The sequence below is a fragment of the Nyctibius grandis genome, chromosome 1 (assembly GCF_013368605.1).
Source record: "Nyctibius grandis isolate bNycGra1 chromosome 1, bNycGra1.pri, whole genome shotgun sequence".
Taxonomy (NCBI): domain Eukaryota; kingdom Metazoa; phylum Chordata; class Aves; order Nyctibiiformes; family Nyctibiidae; genus Nyctibius; species Nyctibius grandis.
The window spans coordinates 129,109,787-129,132,434 of NC_090658.1; the positions used below are offsets into that span (position 1 = coordinate 129,109,787).

The 22,648-nt window shown below is 42.0% G+C and overlaps 1 protein-coding gene across 1 annotated transcript in view; it reads right to left on the bottom strand.

Moving 5' to 3' along the window:
• PKHD1 (PKHD1 ciliary IPT domain containing fibrocystin/polyductin) overlaps positions 1-22,648 on the bottom strand; it is a 266,175-nt gene that overhangs the window by 18,975 nt on the left and 224,552 nt on the right. Inside the window, exon 59 of the mRNA XM_068405752.1 lies at positions 10,919-11,924. Within this exon, the coding sequence (XP_068261853.1) occupies positions 10,919-11,924 (1,006 nt within the window). The remainder of the gene's footprint in view (positions 1-10,918; positions 11,925-22,648) is intronic.

Here is a 22,648-nt window from a genome sequence, read left to right on the forward strand (position 1 = left end):
TTGCAGTTCCCTGCTGACAGTACTCAATGGGGATCAGCTCCGTTGCTCGGTGCCTTGCAGCTCTTCTAAATGTGGGCACAGCGGGCAAGCAGGTGCTGCTCATGATACCTTAGTCAGCAGAGACACCAGGGATCCCAGACCTTTCACCATCAGTGCCAACACATGTCTGCTGAACATGCTGAGACTCTGCAGGAGAGCAAGTGTCTGCTCTTTAGTAGCAAGGAAGTTAGAGGTCATAGAAAGTAGAAGGTCTACTGCAGGTATTAAGGCATGATTGAGAAACAAGGTGTAGAGATTTGGGGCAGAGGGAAGGAAGACTCCCTGAAATCAAGGGGATCTTGCATTTTAATTGTAATTACAATAATAACTATAATAATGACAACCTCAATAATAACCATAGTAATAGTAATAATAGTAGCTATTATTATCAGTTGACTTCAAGGGGAAAGAGATTAGTCTAAGAGCCTGGGTCAAGGGTCTGTTAAAATTCATAAATCATATGGATCATAGAACGTTTTGGGTTGGGAGGGACCATAAAGAACATCCAGTTCCAACCCCCCTGCCACGGGCAGGGACACCTTCCACTAGACCAGGTTGCTCAAAGTCCCATCCAACCTGGCCTTGAACACTTCCAGGGAGGGGGCAGCCACAGCTTCTCTGGGCAACCTGTTACAGTGTCTCACCACCCTCATAGGAAAGAATTTCTTCCTAATATCTCATCTAAATCTCCCCTCTTTCAGTTTAAAACTGTTCCCCCTCGTCCTATCACTACACGCCCTTGTAACTTCTCCAGCTTTCCTGTAGGCCCCTTCAGGTACTGGAAGGCTGCTATAAGGTGATGGATACGTCTATACTAGAAAACCAAATAATGCCAAAGACCAAGCCCTGGCACTGACACTTGATTACTTCTACCGTTAAACTGTCAGTTCATCACAAGCTGCAGTCCAGGCCCAATAGCAAAGTCCAGGACAACTCCCAAATGGTCTGGTAACTAATACAGTCAGAGAATATTCTCACTTGGCAGTTTGGATGAGGCCACCCTGAAATGGCAGGTGAGAGAATTTAATTTTATGGACATAGGCTGATCGATATCAGCTGGCCTTGGTGCCAGAGATCAGTCCCTGGTATATTTAATTTCCTAATAAACATAGACAATGAAACTAAGTGAACAGTTCTCTGGGTATGTCTGCAATGTTATGTTGTGGCATCACTATATCCTTGGAAAGGGAAGGAGATTGGGAAGAATTTGAGGAAGGAATAATATGTCAAAATCCATCATGTCAAGACAAAGAGGTGGTTTTTTTTGTTTTGTTCTTGAAAAGGTGGTGATTGCTGGTGAAGGGAAGACAGGCTACAAGAAAGAAGATGCTGTAGTGAAGACAGGATATAGGCAAGTTAAGGACTTGTGTAAGGCAAAGTATATGCAGGTTCACCGGAAGGGCTGTGCGGATATTGGTATCTTTGAGTGAGAAGTGCATTCTCATGTCATGTGATGATCAGGTTACCCAGACACCAGGTACCTGTGCCCTCTCAGCTGCACTGTTCAGAGCTTTGTCTCCCCCTGCAGATCTTATCATTAAGTAATAGAGACAGGGAAAGAGAGACACAAGGGTCCAGAAGAAGGTGAGGAGTCTGAGATCATTCCTAGTTTCAGCAAAAAACTATCCAAAGGTTGACTTTTATTTCCACAGATGTCCATGTTTTCCCATGGTAGAGAGAGAAATGAAAGCTAGAGGATATAAACTCCAGTGGAAATTAGGCTACAGCTTTCCTTGACAACAGAGAAACAATAAATATGTAATACTGATCATATCTCCTTATGAGGACTAGACTAAAGGACTGAACAGGACCCATGGTGTCGGACATTACTGATGTCTCCCTTCTTTCCGGTAGGTTGAGTCAATAAGACCAAAATTCAAAAACCTAGGCACCTAAATGCATATTCCAGCTAGCATCAGCAAGGAGCTTTGAATGAAGCCATGTGTCCACTGTCCTGGAGGCCAGATGCTGTGAAGGCGGAGAGTGAACAAAGGGAGATCTAACAGTGCAGAGATACAGCAAGAGGACTATAGGTAAGAAACTGGGGTAAGAAACAAGTAACTGAATTACCTTCTGTGGGCAAGGCTGGACAGGTATGCTCTTTATCTAATCATTGTGAGGATTTCTTTTCATAAAGCAGAGATGCTTTAGTTAGAAGTTGGATATTTTGTGGCTGTTGAAAGCATCAGATAAGTCGGTTAGACTGAAAAAATTCTGGAAAAGAGGTCCAGTGCGTACTCTTTTGGAGTATGTATTAATTAAAATACCCAGTCTTTTTTGACCAACTTCTGACATTAGCTTTTTTGGGGCACTACCACCATCAGATCTCCATTTCTCCATTTGCTAGAGACTGTCCAAGCTCCAAATGGCTCCCAGTCTAACTTTCAGGAATTTTTTTCCTCATTTTACAAATCAGTAAATATAATCACAGAGCGTGAACACAGCTGTCCAGACATGTCTCCCCTATAAGGCCAGTCTCCCCTCCCCTGCTCAGACAACCTTCGTTTGACACTTTTCAATCCTCGTACCAAAAGGTGAAAGCAAGCAGCTGTCTGGTGGATGCAGCTGGTGCAGTCCAGATTCCTGCAGTCTGGAGTGATAAGACACCTTTAAAAAATTAAAACAGGGAGACTGGAAGGACTTAATGGATCCACTCAAGGGTGAGGTGGGATCACCAGGAGCCTTTAGAAGAAGAGGGGCAGAGCTGATGCATCAGATAGGAGAGAAACATCCTCCAAATTCATTAGCGACTTCCATTAATTGCAGTAGATGAGTGGAAATACCCCTACTTACAATGCCGCCTGCTAGTGGTGAGGAGCTAGGCCAGGCCTCCTCCGTAACACACTCCTGAAGTTTACTGTCAGAGAAACGTCTTTTATTAAACGTAAACAGCATCCAGCCGGAGGTCAGAGCCTTACCGCTGCTGCATATCCCAAGGTAATACCACTTTAAGCTCCACATAAACTCTTAAACAGTTTCTATCCTAAAACCAGACCGTAGGTGGTACAGTTTTTTACGATATGTTATAATAGTGCAATAAATCTGTTAGCTTAAAATCGAATCTCCGTGGCCTTTTAGAGAAATCATCATTAAATGCAAGGCCCTGTTAATGATGCCATCCCAGTGAAATTGTTTAATCTGCTAGGGGGGTGAAAGGTCACCAAATGAATTTTTTATAATACATCAACTTGACACGCAATAGGGAAAACTGTAATAGATAAAAGCAAAGGAAAAGGGCACTGTCTTCTTCTGATAGGTCAATAGCAGCCAAGAGAGTCACTCATCCACTTTTCCTTCACTACCGTGCTCCTTTTCCATTTAATATGGACACCCAATTAATACCTCAGCACCATAGACAACCTCATTTTAGGTGAATTATAGCAATTTCTTCCCCCTTCTCCGAAATGAAAGTGATCACAATACATCATAGCATTGTGTGAATTAACGTTAATTGATTCGAGTTACCAAGCATTGATGGGCCACTTCTATAATCTGGTCCTTATTGGGAGCTGGAAGGGATGGAGGGAAGATTAGATTGCATCCTCCGTTGCTTTGACGACGGCGGTCACCTGATGGCTTGTTAGACAGTTGTACGCTTCTATTGCCGGCCCCAGTGGGGTCGTCAGTAAACTGGAGTGATGTCCAAACATCATTACACGCTGCTCCGATATTAAAGCAAAGGGATTAGCACCTTATTGCAAGCAACCTGGATTTGTCATTGTGCTGTCGTTATCCAATTTCCAGATGATAATGTGACTGTGGCCTGCGGGCGCGAGGTCCTACAGCCAAACCAAGGCGGGTGTGTATATATATATATATACACACATGTATACACATATATATATGTGCACACATCCCCACAAAGACCCAGCACCCAAAGCCATTTAACTCTTTGCTTGCCAGACTCCTGCTAACAAAGCATGTGGAAGAATTTTTCTCCCTTTCCATTCCGACATTCAACATCGGTCAAGAGCGCGATGCGACGGCAAAGCCAGCTGATCTGGGAGCCAACACGGCCGTCACTCACGCGAATGTCACACCAGCCAAGCTCTGCTGGTAGAGGTGACAGAGCTCACATGCTAAATAAGGCAGATCGGGGAAAGGATCAGTCCCTTGAAGACATAACAGGCAGCTCCTTTCTGCTGTGCGCAAGTGTCATGTAAATCATCGTTTTAACTGCAGGTCCCATCAATTGTTAAGGGGTAAAACAGATCCATATGTGATAAGAGCAAGTCAGGTATGGTTTGATAGCACTGGGACACCAGCACTGGAACTAGATCTCTTTCCAGTGCCTGAGAAAGATGATGGAGACACTCCTGGCCCTCCTGCATGTGTCAGGACATCCATAAATTCTGGGTAAACACTCAGGAACTGGGAAAAGCTCCTCTTGAGCCGATACCCTCAGATTTGATAACACAAACACCTCAATTTCAAAGACCCACACTAGTGTGTGGAGTATATGGCAATATATCCCTCCTTCCTCCCATAGAAACCCATGAAGTCCTGCACTCCCTTTCCTCAGTCCCTCCTACCCTCTTCATCTTCCTCCTCCTCTGCTCTCTCCTTCTCTCCTTTCACCTTTCCTGCCTTCTGCTCCCTTTCTGCAGAGGAACCGGTTGTTTTAGGAAGCCCATTGCCAGAGCAAGCTGTGGTTTCCACCATGGTTACAGTGGGGGTAGGACTTCTAATTGCCTGAATCTTGTAGTTCACAGATGTCACCTTTGAGTGGGATTGGCAAATTTTTAGATAGGTTTACCATGTACAGCAGATACTAACAGAAATGTAGATTAAAAATAAGGTTCAGAGAGGGAAAGTAGCTCGGGGGATTGGTAGTCAATGACAGACACTTTAACCCCTACACTGCCAGAAGGGTTCCAGTCCAGGAGAGCAATGGTGAAAAACTATTGTTGTCTGATCTGTGGTGGCAACGTGAAGCTCCATGGCTGTTGCTAGAAGGGTATTTTGGAGATTTGTTTGAAAACTTGTAAGGGAAATACTGGCTTCACACAAGGATGATATACAAAGGGGCAGATTGCTTTGACTGGTTTTGTTTTTTTTTCCTCCTCAAAGACAGACACTCAATATTACTGACAGACGTCACTGCAATTAGCAGTAATCTATATTGTGACACCACCTTCAACCTTCACAAATGACTCCTATACCTATTCTGCAAAGTATACTGTGGGCTTATTTGGAGCAGTCCCTGAATGAAAAGCATTTCTGCTTAAGCTGCAATTTAATTCCTCTACTGACCATGGACAGGGGCCACAAGGCATCTCTTCAGTTCCCCCTCTCTGAATTAAATTTGAAGAAAAATGTGAAAATAGCAGACCTGGGGCTTAACATCTACATAGTCAAAGACATTGTGTGGCGTCATCATCCCTGCTGTGACTGTGCCTTCCTGACACCACCAATATACTGACAGTTCAGTTTTGATGCCCATTCAGTTCCTGCATTTTCTGCTAAAAATGCCACCAGAAGCAAAAAATTAGGAAAAGCCTTTCTGATAAAAAAAACTTCACCTCTGGGACCCAGAATGATTTCATGCAAAGTCTTTTCACATACAAGTCTCCATTGCCACCATGTTCAGTGCAGAAAAGTGTGTCTGAGCCTCTGTGTTCATGATATCCATCTACCTCTTGTTGATAGATCCTGCAACTACCCAGTTTCCCAGTTTGAAAAAAATTATTCATTGAGAACAAAATAGTGAAATTCATCCTGGTTGCTAAAGTGTAATATGATCACACAGTTTAAATGACATAACACTGTTTATACATGTATTAGCATCCACTTTACTCTCATGAAGTTTCTTATCCCATTGCTCCTATAAACAGCCAGTTACAGAATCCCGCTCCTCTGATTAGAAACATTCTGGGCTGCTCATATGTACTTATCCACAGTTTTACTAGACTTCTAAATGAGATGTTGGCCAAAAATGGGCCCCTGCTATTCCCAAATTATTTAAAATAATAAAAAAAAAAAGATCAGAATATAGCTTTGGCCATGTGAGCCAAAGGAGGACAGAGTGGTGTTGAATGGAAATGGTCTTCTTCCAGTTCTATTGGCAGTTCTTCCAGTTTATTGTCTAAGAGGAACCTTCTTCTATTTTTAAATGCAAATTTACCTCTTGGTACTTTACATCCATTTGTTCCTGTTCTGTCATTGTCCATTGGTGTCTAGAGCTTCCTCTCTGGTATTTACTCTTCCAGCATATTTTCACAGATAGGATGATATCTCCCCTCAGCCTTGCTTTACAAAATTAAACACACCGAGCTCTTTTATTCCTTATATCTTAAAATAAACTCCATTTCCATGATCATCTTAATTGTCCTTCTCTGTGTCTGGTTGAATCGAGTTTGTCTTTTTTGTACATCAACAAGCACATATTACTCAAGAATATGCCCTCTATAGTGTCCCTATGAACATATGATTTAAAATTAGGCTTAATTTTAAGGTGATACACAGGATCTTAAACTGTAAGCTCCTGAGTATCACTTTTTCCACATCTTCACTTCAGGGATGTATGACAGATAAAGCCTTGATAGAGCCTCAAGGACTGCAATAGCTACAGCTCTGAGGTCAGGAGTTTTAGCATCCTGCCTTTGCTTACCCACTGGAGTAAAAGTTGGATCCCTACACAGGAAAAATTTGTCATCTCCCAGTTTTTAAAAATCTGTGCCTGAAACCTGCACGAAGGTTATCCAGCCCAAGCACTTTGGGGTTAGGATGTCTCAGAATTAATCTAGTTTGGACCTCTAACCCCTCCTGCCTGTGTATACATTGTGTGACATAGTGAATTAGATGTAATTTCTCATTTAGTCCTCTACATGGATATTGCTGTCTGAATGAGCAGTTCTTTGACGATTTGCGTCACTTTTATTGCTTGCTGTGAGTCTCAAACACCATTATTTCCTGCACACACACAGTTTTTCACAGGCTACCCCAGACCTAATGCTCAGTAAAGAAAGATTAATGCCTGAAAATTTCTGTTTGCAGCAGGTTAAAGGTCCATCAAGAAGGAGCAAAGTACCCTGTGCTAGTGTGGGGATACAGACTAAATGGCTTCTGGATGACTGCCCAGCTTTATATTTCTTATTTTGTATAAAAGCACCCGCACAAACACATACAATATATTTGCTGGTTTGCTCTCTTGTTCTTGCACTTCTATATTTCTATTAATCTTAGGCAAACATTGCAAAACAGAGATTTCTATCTGTAGATACATTGCAGTATATATTAATATACAGACATTCACAGAAAGATGAAGTTATGATAGTCATCTCTCTGATTCTCCAGCTGTGCAAGACTATAGCAGTCACAGCAATCACCTCCGTCTTTCCTTGACAAACCAATGAGCCATGCTTGAAGTGATCCTAACAAAGGAGTTAAATTAAAATCATGTAAAAAAGGATTTCAAATCATATCAGACAAGTCATTTTTTTTAAAGGCTTGGCAATGTGATACACAGACTTACTGCCTTGCTATCCGACCACAGCAAGGTTTCCAAGGCTCCCTTCAGCCTCACCATCCCAGGCTGCAAAGACAAACACCCAGCCTCTGCTGATCAAAGATCTTTTTGTTGTTGTCTTGATGCAAGAGGAGCTACTAGCCTGAAATCACAGGGAGACTGGCCCAGCAGGAGAGCAGGTTCTGTGTGTATCTAACAGCCTGATTGGATTTTGCATGGCTCAGGGGTGAAAATATTTCTCTTTTTCCTTCCACAGAAAAATACGTGGGAATACTTAGCCTGACTTGTAATCCCAGCCCCATTACCCTTTCTTGTGCTAGCATGTGCTGCCTAAAAAGATACCGACAGACAGACAGTGGGGATACTACTTGTCCCAACAGGAAAACTCTGATTTCATTTCACAAGTTATCTGTGGCCTTATGGCATCAGAAATGTCAGCCGTGAGTAATTCCAGAAAAGCTATGACTGATGGGGAGCAATAAATAACACTGCAGAGGAGCCCAAGCAGCTAAGGGTGGATGAGCTCTGGGCTGGTCCTATGATCTGGTGATGTTAGTATTCTCTTGAATAGACATCCCAGGTCTTCCCCTACTGAGCTGGTGAATCTATGGCTTTAAGATAGCACTGCTCTTGTCCTTATAACAAAACAGACTTCTTCCCAGGGACCTGTCCTGATCCTTGCCGCTCAGACTGGTTTCACAGAGCATGCACACATGGGAAGACAAACCCCAGCTGGGAGAGCAGTCCCCAGTGTGGAGAAGATGTCATTTGTGCCTGAAAAAAGGCAGCCACAAGGTTTCTTCCCTGGCTCACAGAAGAGGGTAGTCCTTTCCTTTAGGTGATCTCTGCTTCCCTCCCATGATGTTACACTGACGTATTCAGGAATCTGTAGGTATTTAATAGGGTTCTGGTGAACTTGCTTACTCTAGAAAACTATAGCTCCTTGCGTTCCCAATAGTGTAGCTATTGTTGCTCCTCTTCTTCTGATCATCAGTAATGGACACACTGAGTGAGGTGTCCCGTACTCGTCACACTCTGCATGTCTTGAGATGGCATAAAGACAGGATAACATTTCTTATCAAAGGCTGTGAAACTTCCTATAACATTTTTTTTGCTGTCCCATTTTGTAGTGTCCTACATCATAACAAATAACCCCACTGACAATAATGATGTTAGTTCTGCTGATAAAAAATATTGTCTATCTATCTTCAGAGTTTGGCTCTGATTTAAGATCTAATCTTACAAATAATAATTTCCCACTGTGCCTAATATAACACCACTTCAAAAATAAAACCCCAAAGCCAACAAACCAAAACCAAAAAATCAAAACAAAACAAAGATTCCTATGGTCACAGACCAGTGTCCTTACTGTGAGTGCTTCCCTACCGTAAGCCACACAGTGCCTAGTGGAAAAGTTGTGTGAATAGTAGTTTGTATCACTAACAGCCAACAGACATCAGGATGGTACAGGGGTCAGTGGTAAATGTCAGAGGATATGGCATTAATTAGAGAAAGTAAGTCCTAGACAAATCCAATTTCTTTCTTTCATAGATGGAATATGCTTATACTTGGGCAAGGCTCAGTAGTGCACAACATCAAAAAATAACATTATGCAATATAAAGAGAGTACACAATAAGGTTGCCAAACATCAAATCCCATGTCCCCTATTAAAAACAGATGGGATATTACCTTTTTCATATTTCCCATATGCTTTTAATACAGATTCAGGGTCTGAGGCTGAAATACACTGCTGTCTGCTCCCTTCCCAGCCTTGCTCCTCACAGCCTTCTCTGCAGATAAAGGCTGCCATCTGGGCCATGCAAATAGTGGCTGCAAGAGGCTGAAAAGAGCAAGAAAGACACAGAGGAAGGAGGGACAGAAAGGGTTGTTTGTTGTTGTGGAGGAGAAGAAAAAATATGACCTTTGAAAATTGAACCTTAGTACAGAACATCAATAAAAATCAGTATGTACAAAACTGACTAAGAACTAGGTAACTGACAGAGCTCAAAAGGTAGGTCCCATTGGGAAATCATTATAAGTAAAGGGGTGTCCTGTGTTCTGTCAAAATCAGCTGCTGGCCTGATGTTATATCTACATCAAGAAGCAAATATAAAGGTAAAATGCACAGAAGGGTTGGTGGACTGATGAATTATGGAGAGAACAGTCAAACTTTGGCACCTAGATCATGTGGTGTGTTGGATCTGGGCAAACCAACTGGTAAGATTGGGTCCTGGAAAGCTAGAACTGAAAAGGAATTAGAGAATACAGAGAACAAACAGATGATCATAAGCTGTCCTATTTCTGTGGAAAAATGGGCTAATGGGACCATTGAATTCTGCCAGTAGAAAATGGGATTTAATACCACATTCATGTATGGCACTGATATGAAGGAAAGTTGTTGACTTTTCAGACATGTACACTTCAAAAAGGATTCAGAAAACAGACACAGAGAAGGAAAGAAACACTCACCAGAACTCAAACCTTTCAATATATTAAAAAGCAGACAGCTAAGTGATTTGATTACTCTGGAGGTATCTGGAGGACGAGGAAGAGTCAATGCCCAGAAACATGCTGATGTAACAGTCAAGGAAAGAACAAGAAACTCATGGGGAAGCTGGAGAGAGAGGCTGACGAGAAAGTGGGCAAGTACTTGTGACAGCAAAAGCAGGATAGCATCCAGCTTCTAGGCACACATTCAGGTAGTATTGGATGTGTCCAGCTCAGAAGTTTTTATAGAATTTTACCCAAAAAGAAAGGTCAATGCTGAGGTACCAAAGTGAGCAGCAGTGGCCTGTGTCATGCAGGAGATTGAAGTATAACACTCATAGAACTGTAGAATGGTTTGGGTTGGAAGGGACCTTAAAGACCATCTAGTTCTAACTCCCCTGCTACAGGCAGGGACAACTTTCCACTAGACCAGGTTGCAGACCTGATTAAACAGTCATTTCTGGCCTTAAATTTTAGAAGTATATGAATCAAGGTTTAGACCTGCAAGTTAGTTAAGGCAACAGCTTGTCTTTCATAACATATCTCTGGTGCTGCATCAATTTATAAACATTTGTAGATTTAATTTAAAAATTAAGAGCTATTGTAGTCTGAACTTCTTTAGAAACATTGACTTTACCTAATACTTCATAGTTTCACGGCAGACTTCCAGGAACTCTGTTCCTAGTTTAAAGCATCATGGACTTCTCTGCACTACAGAAATTCATGAGCACCAACAGAATAACACAGTAATTCACGCTCAGGAGTCCAGCTAGTACTTGGGCATAGGTCTGTCATGGAAAATTTGTAACATGTTTCAGCATGGTCAATGGAGAACTTACTCCTGTCTTAATAAGCAGACCAAGGGGTTAAATTCCCTCAGTACACTTAAATCAGCATCTGCTGATACTGCATCTAATACTTACCTATTGTCAGCTTCTGCTGGAAACAGTAAGGCAGGCTGAGTCACCATTAGGGTATCAACTGGCAAGCCAAGGCCTCTCTGAAGGTCTCCAGTCTGATGAGCGTTGATAATTGTTCTGGCCAAACTCTTTAAGCTGTCACTTGTCAACTCATTGCTTGGATGACCTGGTGGATCGCCAAGTTCAATGACGAGCACTCTTGATGGACCAGTCGCATGAGATGGCTGCAGAGCTCGGGTGCTCACTGGTTCTCTTCCTGCTTTCTGTAAGCCAGACCTGCTATGAAAGGCTGTGCAAAATGCCATGTTAGGGCAGTGATATTTCTTTTTGCTAGCATTGGCCGAGATTACCTTCAACATGCTTTCACCTCCCAGCACATGATAGACTACTCTGACTTGGTCATGACCAACCTTCAAGAAATCAGCTAATCGACATATTATACTTGCCTCACTCTCTTCGTCAACAGCCTCAGTTACAGTGAAAGCCACAAGAAGAGAAAGGTCAGCAACTATTTCCACAGGTTCCTTCTCATGCAGGAGAACATAGAGAAGATTGTCTTCAAAGCTAAAGTAATTGGTTCCTGCCCCTTCATTCACTGAGAAAGAAGATGGGGTTGGAGACACATATTTCCCTTGAATGAAAACACGAAGGCTGAGGGGTTCATTGTAGAATATAGCAAGGGGCAGTCTGGTTGCATTTTGGCCACTGAGGAGGTAGAGTCTGAAAGTCAGAGGTGCTGAGTCTGGGAAGCAAACCGTAGTGAGTTTGGTGGATGGCAACACAAAAAAGAGAGTAGAATGATGCTCTGCAGAGTAACACGATGCATGAGAAGTAACATCACTAAAGGTGTCCATAAAGCTGCCAGTCATTGCAACCACTGGATACAGCCTCTGATTTACCACACTGGGGTCCAAGTTTTCTAGGATGACAAGTGCATGATCTGCCTGTTTGCAGAAGTAACCTTGTACTGAGGGCTTGAAGGTACACTTGCTGTCATCTCTGTAAATTCCTGAAAGGGAACAGAGGGAGATAGGGAGAGAGAAAAAAAAATATTCTTTCAGACATAATCTCAACAGTTTGTGGTATAGGTGCTTATTTTCCCATTCAGTGCTCAAAGTCACTTTTGTTGGTGTGAAAATTTTATGTGGTTTTAAAAGAAGCCTGCACTCTAAGGGATAATAAATAGGTAGAAACCACATCTACCTCAAGACGTCTTTGAGCTAAAAATGATTGAAGACTGGTAACGAATGACACAGAAATACCATACACACTTGCCCTGTTCTTTCTACATATCAAATTATGGCAGCTATTGAAAGAGCAAGCTGTGCTGGTTGTAGCTGGGATAGAGTCAATTTTCTTCATAGTAACTGGTATGGGGCTGTGATTTGGATTTGTGCTGAAAACAGTGTTGATAATGCAGAGATGTTTTCGCTGTTGCTGAGCAGTGCTTACCAGCGTCAAGGCCTTTTCTGCTTCTCACACCACCCCACCAGTGAGTAGGCTGGGGGTGCACAAGAAGTTGGGAGGCGACACAGCCAGGACAGCTGACCCCAACTGACCAAAGGGATATTCCATGCCCTATGACATTATGCTCAGCATATAAAGCTGGGGGAAGAAGAAGGAAGGGGGGGGATGTCCAGAGTGATGGTGCTTGTCTTCCCAAGTAACTATTAGGCGTGATGGAGCCCTGCTTTCCTGGGGATGGCTGAACACCTGTCCATGGGAAGTGGTGAATGAATTCCTTGTTTTGCTTTGCTTGCATATGTGGTTTTTGCTTTGCCTGTTAAACTGTCTGTATCTCAACCTGAGTTTTCTCACCTTTACCCTTCCAATTCTCTCCTCCATCCCACCAGGGGGGAGTGAGCGAGTGGCTGTGTGGGGCTTAGTTGCTGGCCGGGGTTAAACCATGACACAGGCACACTAGATGAACCTTTGGTCTGATCAAGCACTTTCATCCCTATGTCCTTATGTCTTCTGCATTCTCCTGATTCTAAGCCTGTAGCAGGGTAACAAATCAAAGCATGACTGCAATTCTTTGGAAAGATAATTTAACTCTACACGAAGCCCTCTCATCCCACTCAGAGGGATTGTATATCAAACAGAAAACCTAGAAAGGACCCAACCATCATTAACCTAGTCCAGCAGTGAACCACCTCACCAAGTTTTAAAGCTAGAAGAACACACCAGATTCAGACACCTACAAATCGCAGAGACCCTTACACATGTTCTGAATGTCTAAGCTTCCATTGCAGTCAGTGGGGATCTGGAGTTTAAATAGTTTGCCCACAGGCAAACTGATCTAGCATCACATGGGATGCCCTGAGGTATCTGAGACATCTGCTCAGCCTGGCAGATGTGACACAGGGTCTACAGAAGACCTATGCCCTTCTAGGGTGGCAGCTGGAGGCCTGGTAGGACACCCCACAGCACCTGAAATTACACCAACACACATTTATGGTAACTGAAACAACCCCAATTTCCAGCTGTTAATACAGACAAAGCAGTTTAGAAAGCAATGACGTTCACCCTGAAATACCTCTGTTTTGTCAGCTGGATCTCCCTTAATGTTCCTCTAACTTTACTGACCAGAGGTAGGATCCTATCACTTAAAGACAAGTACATAATGACACCTGGACTTCTTTGAGTAGCTACAACATCTGTAGATGTAACATATGATCCATGGGAGTGCAAAAGACACTTAGATAACACTTTAGGTATTCTTTCACCGAATATAACAGAAGCTAAGATACTTTCATGTATGTCAGTATTTGCCACCAAATCCCATCCCAAGTGTCTGTGAAGGCAAGTCAAGAGAATACTGCTATGGAAGAATCTATAGAGAAGAGATGTAATCCATACAGTCTTCTGAGTTAGGGTATGATCCATCTGACCAAATATAGGTCTCTGCTTTAAGATGAGAGAAATTGTGCCTCAGGCTGTAATGATGAGATCATCACTGATTATGAAGAGAGAATAAAAGTAAATGAGTTCAGATATGGGCACCAAAAACATAAACATTTCTGCCTGGAGCATCTTAGGAAAAGATGTGTGTTTCTGTTTTTCCTTCCTCTCTTCAAAATAAAATCAAAGGAGGAATTTGCTGCTGTAGCCAGCTATAATCCTCTTCCCTCCCCAAGCCTGCTTCTTCCCTAGTTAGGTGTACTCAGAAACGTGTTAGGCAAAGCAAAGCCAATGTCTAAACTAACTCTGTGTTCCTCATTCAGCAGCTCTGGGGACGTGTATGCAGATCAGCAGTGCCTTGTGTTAATGATAAAAGGAAAGAGACAACAACATCCTTGAGAGTCATAGACTTTTGGATGAGTAAGAGGGCATTCCCCTTACCAAGGAAACATTGCAACTGTGAAACTCACTGCTAGAAGAGAATATCAGACCCCTGGAAAAGAAAAGAACTGTGATAAATCAGTCTGGTCGCTTCTTATGGTTACATCTTGATGCCTGGATCCTTACCTATGATTTATTTCAAGGGGATTCCTCATGTGCAGACCGTGGTCTGTGAGCATTTCCCAGAATGAGCTCTTGCTCTGCACGTCACCGAGGAAAGCAATGAAATTACATAAATGTCAAGCTTTGTTCAGGGAGGAGGTCCAAGTCAGATAGGATCTGTGCAAAAGCCCCTATTTTTAGACACCGGCTTACCATTTTCTTTCCCTTTTTCTTTCCTTTCCTTTTTTTTTTTTTGCTTTATCAGTGTAAGTATTTTGCTATTGGTGTGTGCTGGAGGCAAAGGGAGAGGGAGCAGCGACTCCATTCAGAAGCAGAAGTGGAAACGCTGCACTCAAAGACATTCAGTATTGTCCTGGAGCGCTGGGAGGATGCACCCTGTAGCAGGCAGCCAGCCCACAAAGGCTGACAGATCTCACCGTCTGCTCTCCCGGAAACCTCCCGTCTCCCCCTGGTGACATTTCTCTTGTCTGCAAATAGGATTTGCTGATATTTTATGATTTCCCAGGATTTTCCTTTGCCCCACCTGCCTTGCAAAGTGGGTTTGCTTGGTTTCCTGCACACGCGCCCATGCACGCACACACATCGTTGCTTGTCTCCTTCCAAACGGCCTTATCTGCCAGTCACAATTTCTGCAGCCTGCAATTTCGATCACTTTTAAATGAAACCCATGCTGGCCTTAGTAATCATAATGTCATTTACAATTTACCACAAAACACGTTTATTCAGTTAGTAGCACATTGGAGAAAGAGAACTCCATATGAACTCGCCGCTGAAGCCCTAATCTGATTATTTCCTCATGAAAATCCAAGCAGGGGTGCTTGTAAGAGGGGTCTGAGAGGAGAAGGAAAAAGTGAGTCCTGGCCACAGCTGACTCTCATAATCAATGAGAACAGATAAGTGACGCGGCGTGTCAGGGCCAGCAGCTAATCTGCCCCGGGGCTTTCCTCTAAAAAAGGCCAGAGTGGACAGGACTTAATAAATACTGAGTGACCACCGAATATTGAGCTGACATGTGCTATTTACATTGGCGACGAACAATAACAGTGATAAATTCCAGAAACATCCCCCCGCAATGGTTGAAATTAGATTAAACAGGTTGTATTTGCTTGTGCATTTGCACACACACGTGTGTGAGAGGGAGAAAAAAAATGGGGAAAAAAGAAAGAGAAACCTGGCGTGTGAGTCAACTGGAGACCCTACAAATGGGTGGGAAAGATGGAGAGGATGTTCATATCTGCAGCAATGTGTGCATGGCTGAATGTCACACCAGGAGCTGCGTGCACTCGAGCAGGGGAAGAGGGCATGTGTGTGATGGGTGCTCACACGGGAACGTGTTACATGTACGTGTCCTGCTCGGTGCACGAAAGAGAGAAATAATACATGAAGAGTGTGTGTGTCCACCCTCTTCAGCTATTTCCTCAGCCTCAGAGAGCACACTTTGCTTTCTGCAGATTCCCCTGTCATCAAGTCAAGTTTATTATTTAATTATATACACACACACACACACACACACATAGACATGCAAACATATATATCTATACGAGATTTTAGCACTCAGGTTGCTTCTAGGGCTCCTGACAAATATTAACTTTGTGTCAATATTTGTCCTTCCTGTCGTGAAATGAGGATTTTCCACCTCATTTCACTTTTGAAAAGAAAAATGCGCCGAGGGGGTCCTCTTTGCTTAGGAAAAAAAACCACCACCAACAACAACATCTCATATCCTTTATTTAGAAAAATGGAAGGGAGGGAAGAGTGTTTTTAAAATAGATGCTTTGACTTAAAGGCACACAGAGTTCTTTGCAAGTCTCCTGCCTTTTCCCTAGTTCCCTAACGCCAAATAAATAAAATAAAACAAAATAAAATAGAATAAATTCTACATTTAAAATTGAATGAAATACATCAACATTAATGATTTTCCCCTTCAGGTTAACACCACCATTTCCTTCAATAATTTTTAGCCATTTCATGATAGATTTCACAATTCACGGTACAAGGAAAAATATAGTTGTTTTTTGACAAAAACAAAAGGTAACGTCAGTTTTTTATAAAAATAAAATAAATCTCCCACAATTTTCTTTCCATCTGACTGGATTTGCCCGTCAGTTATTTCTAATTTAACTACAATTATAGTTACAAAAATACGAAAGCAAGTAGGGGAGGAAGGGGGAGGGGATAGATAAATGGGACACTGTTTAGAAATTGCGATTCATTGGCCTTGGGCTGGCCAGCACATATCTTTGCTGAGGGGGGAATATTCATCAGCATTAACTGTTCCTTTTGACCTGCTGACGTGTAAATGTGAAATAAAAAACAAAAAAAGCCCACCAATAGGACCTTAGAAATCTAGTGAAGGTAAATTATTCTGAGGTCAGTCGTTTTTGCTATGCAAAACTTTTTATTGAGTTCAAATGCACCTCATAAATAATTTGGGCCCCGATTCTCCTGTCTAATCCCTGGCACTGGGTCCTCATGCCTACGCACTCATCATTTGAAAGCAATGGTTCTGCAGACACCAATCTTGTAAATCTTCATGGAGGTAAGTGAAAACAAGCCCATCAACTTCAGCGGGTGCTGAGACAAGGCATCCCCCATCATTTTTAGAAATCCCACTGACTGTAAAATAGGGGTATCACTCAATTGAGTTTACTGGTGTTCCCGTGGGGGATAAACACACAGATATGCAACGCCAAGTAACTTAGTGGCAGGTTTCTCTCAAGCTGTGTGCTGGGAACGATGCATAAGAATGCACGGTGGCATGTGTGCTTGCTTGTGTATTTATGTACATGTGTGAGAGATACACACACACAAATATATACTCATAGCAGGGACCTTGTAAATAAAAATGGAGTGATTGCTTTAGGCTGTTAATTCTTTCTTTTAAATAGAATTATTTTCGAAGGAAATGAGTCTCATAAGATCACACTCTGTGGATTTTTATGCTCTCCTGTTTATCGTTCCTCCATAAAAATACTTTAGACCCCCTGGCCTATTTCAGACACATTTGTGGACCCGAAGACACTACGCTCCTAAAAGTTTTGTAAAAGTAGGTGCCCAAGTGGAGAAAAAGCAGTTATTAGTGCTCTCACTGAAAGGAAAAACTGTAATGCAAACTCACCCTTGTTACACACCGCAGGATCTGTGTTGTCCCTTCCCTTTCATGTAGAAATCCATAGAAAAACACGTGTAGTACGTGAAATATTTATTGTTACATTCATTCTTTGCAGGCATTGATATGGCCACACACATTCCTAGTATTTATTCACTGTGAAATCAAGCATTATTTGCATCTTTCATATAGTTATATATTTTTATGCTAGCACCAACCCTTCAGAGCTCCTCCATGCCTAAGAGGTAAGACACACGTGTTACAGATGATAGCATATCTTTCCAAGTTATGAACAAGAAATTGCAGTTTTCCAGTTCCCAGAGATTATAGTAATAACTCATTCTTGACCTTAAAGCATAAGTGCACAAGTAAAGTCTTAAAAAGAGAGACTAGAAGCCCACTGAGGCCAGGATGCTCTCCAACAGTGTTCAAAAAGAGTCATCTAGAAAGAGCATGGGAAAAAGGCATGCATACAGCAATGTTCACCCAAAATGCTCCCCAAGCTTTCAGTGATTTACAGTTCAGGAACCTCTTGAGTCAGGGAGACCATCTTTGGTCTTTGTGTTCGAGAGAAATATCAAACCTTTCTCACAGAACTGTGAAAATCTTGGAAAGAGAATAGTCTAGCCAGGACAATATACCCCAAGCCCTCTCAAAGGAGGTGGGTCAGTAAATCTGAAGTGCCCTTTAGTGAGGTTGCCCAGCCCAGGCCTTGTGTCATGGTTGAATTAAGGGATGTTATTTATGGTGTCACAGAACTTCTCAAATGCCCTGCTGCCACCGCAAGGTGACCACATCTGGAAATACCTTGGCTGTCTATGTCCAGAAGACTACGCTGGAACTGAGCTGCTACAGCATTGCATGCATCAAAACTAATAAAATAACCCGTGCCAAGGCCAGTTCCTTGTCCCTGAGGCCAGCTGGCATGGCACTACCATAGTATTAAAGTCACTGACCCTCCAAAATATGGTGGCAACCTCCAAACTGCCCTTTTCGACGGGCTCCTGACTTGTGTTAATTTCTGTAAAGTGCCCAGAAATTGTCTTGGACACTGCTGGGTTGTCTGGGACCAAACTGGGTTTGTAGCTCTTCTCCTGATGTAGCAGGAGTGACTGGGAAGCTCCAGTGACCATACCCTAACATTGACTTAGTAGTCATTGGGTTCGTTACTGCTATTGTCAGCACTGGCCCTGAGCAGCTTGTCCATCATTTTGTTAAACTTAATTAGAAAGACATAATTAGGGAGGATTTTTGTCTGTATTATCATTAATGATTAGAGAACTTTGGTCGTTTTAGCCATCCTGACAACACAATGTTCCCCACAATGCTTATTTAGGGAATGAATCCAATATGGTGATAAAAGAAGCATTACCTGACATTATATTGTGTATGGAGACAGAAAGGATTGAACAGTGTAATTAATCTATACTTCACGATTCTGTGCATTTTCAGAGTCCCCAAAAGTGCAGTAAATTAAACACCCTTAAATTGTAACTCTGAATGAAGGAGAACAAGAAGTTGCAGGAGTCATTACCTTAAAGCCTACTGTAATGCAATCAGAAGTGTGGCATGGGACTGGAGTGAATGGGACAGAGTGAACCCTTATAGGACAGCACGTGAAAGTTAACTTGGGTCTCCATAGCCTTCCTGAGCTCTATCAATATACAGCTAAGGGGTGGAAATGATGGCTTTTTATACAGCAGCTAGCAAAATAGGACCCAGGGCCCTGACTGGAGCTTTAGATGCTCTGATGAAGCAGATAATGCAAACAAACTATTCCGACAAACCTCTTGAAGTTATTAACCATCATTCAAAGAGCCAATAGCTGGGTGTGAGAGGGATCCTGTCTCCCAGGAAAGACGATTAAAAGAAAAATGTAAAGAGAAACATCTTTTGGTCCAAATTATTTCACCTTTGAAAAAACATGTTGTTCTGCAAGTACCAAGTTGTTTTTCATGTCACTACCAAAGCTTTTCCTGTTATGTTTCCCCTTAAGAAAATCCTGGCTTCCCTTAGGTGTATTTACAGCCCAGAATTATTCTTCTCTCCTCCTGACCAGCAATCCCATTGACCAAAGTTTTAGTGAAATTGATACCTAGGGCGAGGAGCAACAAACGGCAGAGCCTTTACCAACACAGTTCCAGTCATCGTCTCTCTGGCCAAGGAATGATAAAACTACCACCGCCACCCGAAAGCAGAACAGCAATTTCATCAGATGCCAGACCTAAAAATGAATGCGGCCGTGCCATGCACTGCTCTGAGCTGTGGATATAATGAGTTTTGAATGGGAAGTCCCGGACACAATAAATCTGTGCCATATGTGACCATTTCCTGTGTCAGTTCCTTTCTCATAACCAGTGGAGGCTTTGCCCTCCCCCTCACTTTCCCTTTCATGACCCCACACCAGGGCTCTGAAATCTTTCAGGGCTGCTTATGGGCCCCAGGCCTTTCCACAGCGGTTGCATAAATAAATGAGTTTGACAGCAAACATCATAACGGTTAGAGGTAATATGTGTTCCACACAAGTACTTGTGCTACTCACTGGAGAAATGGGGGAGGAAAGAGCTCGGTTTGTTACCGCAGACAAAAGTATGTTCTCTGACAAGTGGTGAAAGAATTAGTCAAATAAACTTGAACTCTATTAAGACCATCGCTGCCAGGTTTTGTTATGGATGGGGAGGTTCTCAGCTTCTCTTTCCCTCCTTGGCCTGCAGTCACTGCAAAGACAAATCATCCTTTTCTTGTGCAAAAATAAAGTCAGGGGATAAAATGAACTGCCTCGAAATATAATTTGCAGGGAACTCCACTTTACTATTATTATTATCATTTCTTCCCAATGAGAACTGTTCTTTGGTCCTGGGAACTGACTTGCAAAGAGACTGAATGATTTTCCATTAGAAGTGGGCCAGAAAGAAAATGCCAAATATCTGCAGATTTTGGAAGTATTCGGGTTAAAATTAAACTTAAAAATGGCAGTTATTTTTGTAAGACATAGGTGAAGGAGAGGACAGAACAGAGCTCAGCATTTGCCCTAGAATTGTTTTCCCTTTTATTGCTCATTAATAAGTCAAACATTTTGACTAAATAGCAAAATTTTACTGTTTTCAGCTTTACCTGATAAATTACAATATTTTTAGACTGTGTAAAATTTTTCTGTAAAACTATTTTATTGAAAAGTCTTTTTTTTCCCCAGATATACCATTTGAACAAATATATATCAAATATCCCTGAATCAACCTAGAAAGGCTGCAGACATTTCAGTTAGTATATTAAAGGAGTATAATTAGTTTATAGAAGCTACATAAAAATGGTCAGGAAGGAAGGAAGGTTGGTTTCCCATGTCCAATGCAGAGATACCAAAAAGAGGTACCAATAACCAGGGAGATTTAGGTTAGAAATTCTAAAAACATCCTTTTAATTAAAAAATAAAATAAAATAACAAGGCCTTGAAACCAGCTGGTGAGGAACCTGATGGAACTAACACGATCAGAGAATTTTCTTAGCAGGTTATATTCATTTCTCTTGGGAGCAGTGTTAAAGTTATACCACTTTGGAACAAATGGATGAGCGAGCTGACTTCTTGACCTCTCTCTCCATCCTGCTCAATGCCTCCAATATCTTTTTATCAGCAGCCTTGTGTCCACTTTCTTTTTCTTTGTCTCTTTCTTTCTTTGCACGAGTAAGTTGTAAAAAAAATGTTACAATCTTATTTGTACCTGCCTTGGCTGAAAGCGCAGTCCTAGCACCTGTGCTCATGACACAAAGGATCACAAGCACAAAAGTCCATGACATTATTAGAGTGATTTTCAGCAATATTAGTCCTGTATGGGCTATGGAGTCGAATCTTAAAGCAGAAGGATTTCCTTACAGGTACAGACAGCTATATTATGCCATGACATATTTATGACAATGAACAGTAATGGGAGGCAAGTATTTTAAGCCTTAGAAATTGAAATTAATCTGAAAGCATAGCGTAGAATCTGAACACGTATGAAAACATATTGAAGAGCTAAAATTTGAGATACAAAGGCTAGAGTCATTATCTGAGCACACAGAATGGGATTCATTACATTAATTTTAGCTGCCTAAATGTTAAGCATCTAGTCTAAGCTAATTGTCTAGTCTAAGCTGCTCATCTAGACAATAATCATTAGAGATTGAGAGAGAGAGGAAAGACTTTTAGAGGGTCATTTATTCCTGCTTTCCCTTAGATGGATTGTATCACTTCTGGAGGTATCTGTCTCTACTGACTATATGGGAAACCTAGACAGCTAGTTTGGACTGAAGGGCTGTATTTGGACAACTGAAGTTAGGTGAAATGAGTCCAACTCCTAATAATGCAGCTAACGAGGCTTGCAGAACAGCTAGGGTAATAGGTGTTCCTATTCTGAAATAAGTGGGAAACTATGGGTCTGTACACACCTCTAAAGTAAATATATTTTCCAGTTATGAACAAGGGGAAAGACAGAAAGAAGGAAAATGAAGCCACTACCATGTTAATCTAGAAAATAAGGAAGTAAGTTCCCCTATTCCTGACAGAGACCTAAACAGGCTGCAAACAATTTTTTGAGAAAGACCCTGAAAACAAGCAAACTCTGCATTTGGCTTTTGTAGCTACAATGGCTAAACCACTAGATCCAAATACTCCCACCTCACAGCAGCACTGGTAGCCTGGTGCACAGTCACCCTGCAGACCATGGTGCTCTCTGCTCCTGAGCAGTGCAGCTCACATAGGAAACGGAAGCAGCACTGAGCAAAATACCTTGGAAACTACAGAAATGGAGAATTCATTGCAAAAGAGACAACTGAGCAGACATGAGAGCCTGTAAAAGTAATTTCTAACCTCTGTAACCAACACAGGTGCAGGGATAGAAGGACACTGGTTTCAAACACCACTTAGCAAGAAAATCAAACATGTCTGTAGGCATAGTCCTAAAATACCATGCCTCCGTTGAGTCTTAGGAAAAAATAGGTCAGAAGAGATTTCTAGGTGTCATTTATTTCAACCTCTTGCTCAAAGCAAGACTAACTACAAAGTTAGATGAGGCCTCTGAGGTTTTAGGCTTTTATATGTTTGCTAGGATAAAACTCCCAGTTTAGAGTATGTCCAGTGAAGCTGCCAGCGTTGAAAATTACTTGAAGAAGATCTGTAATCCTAA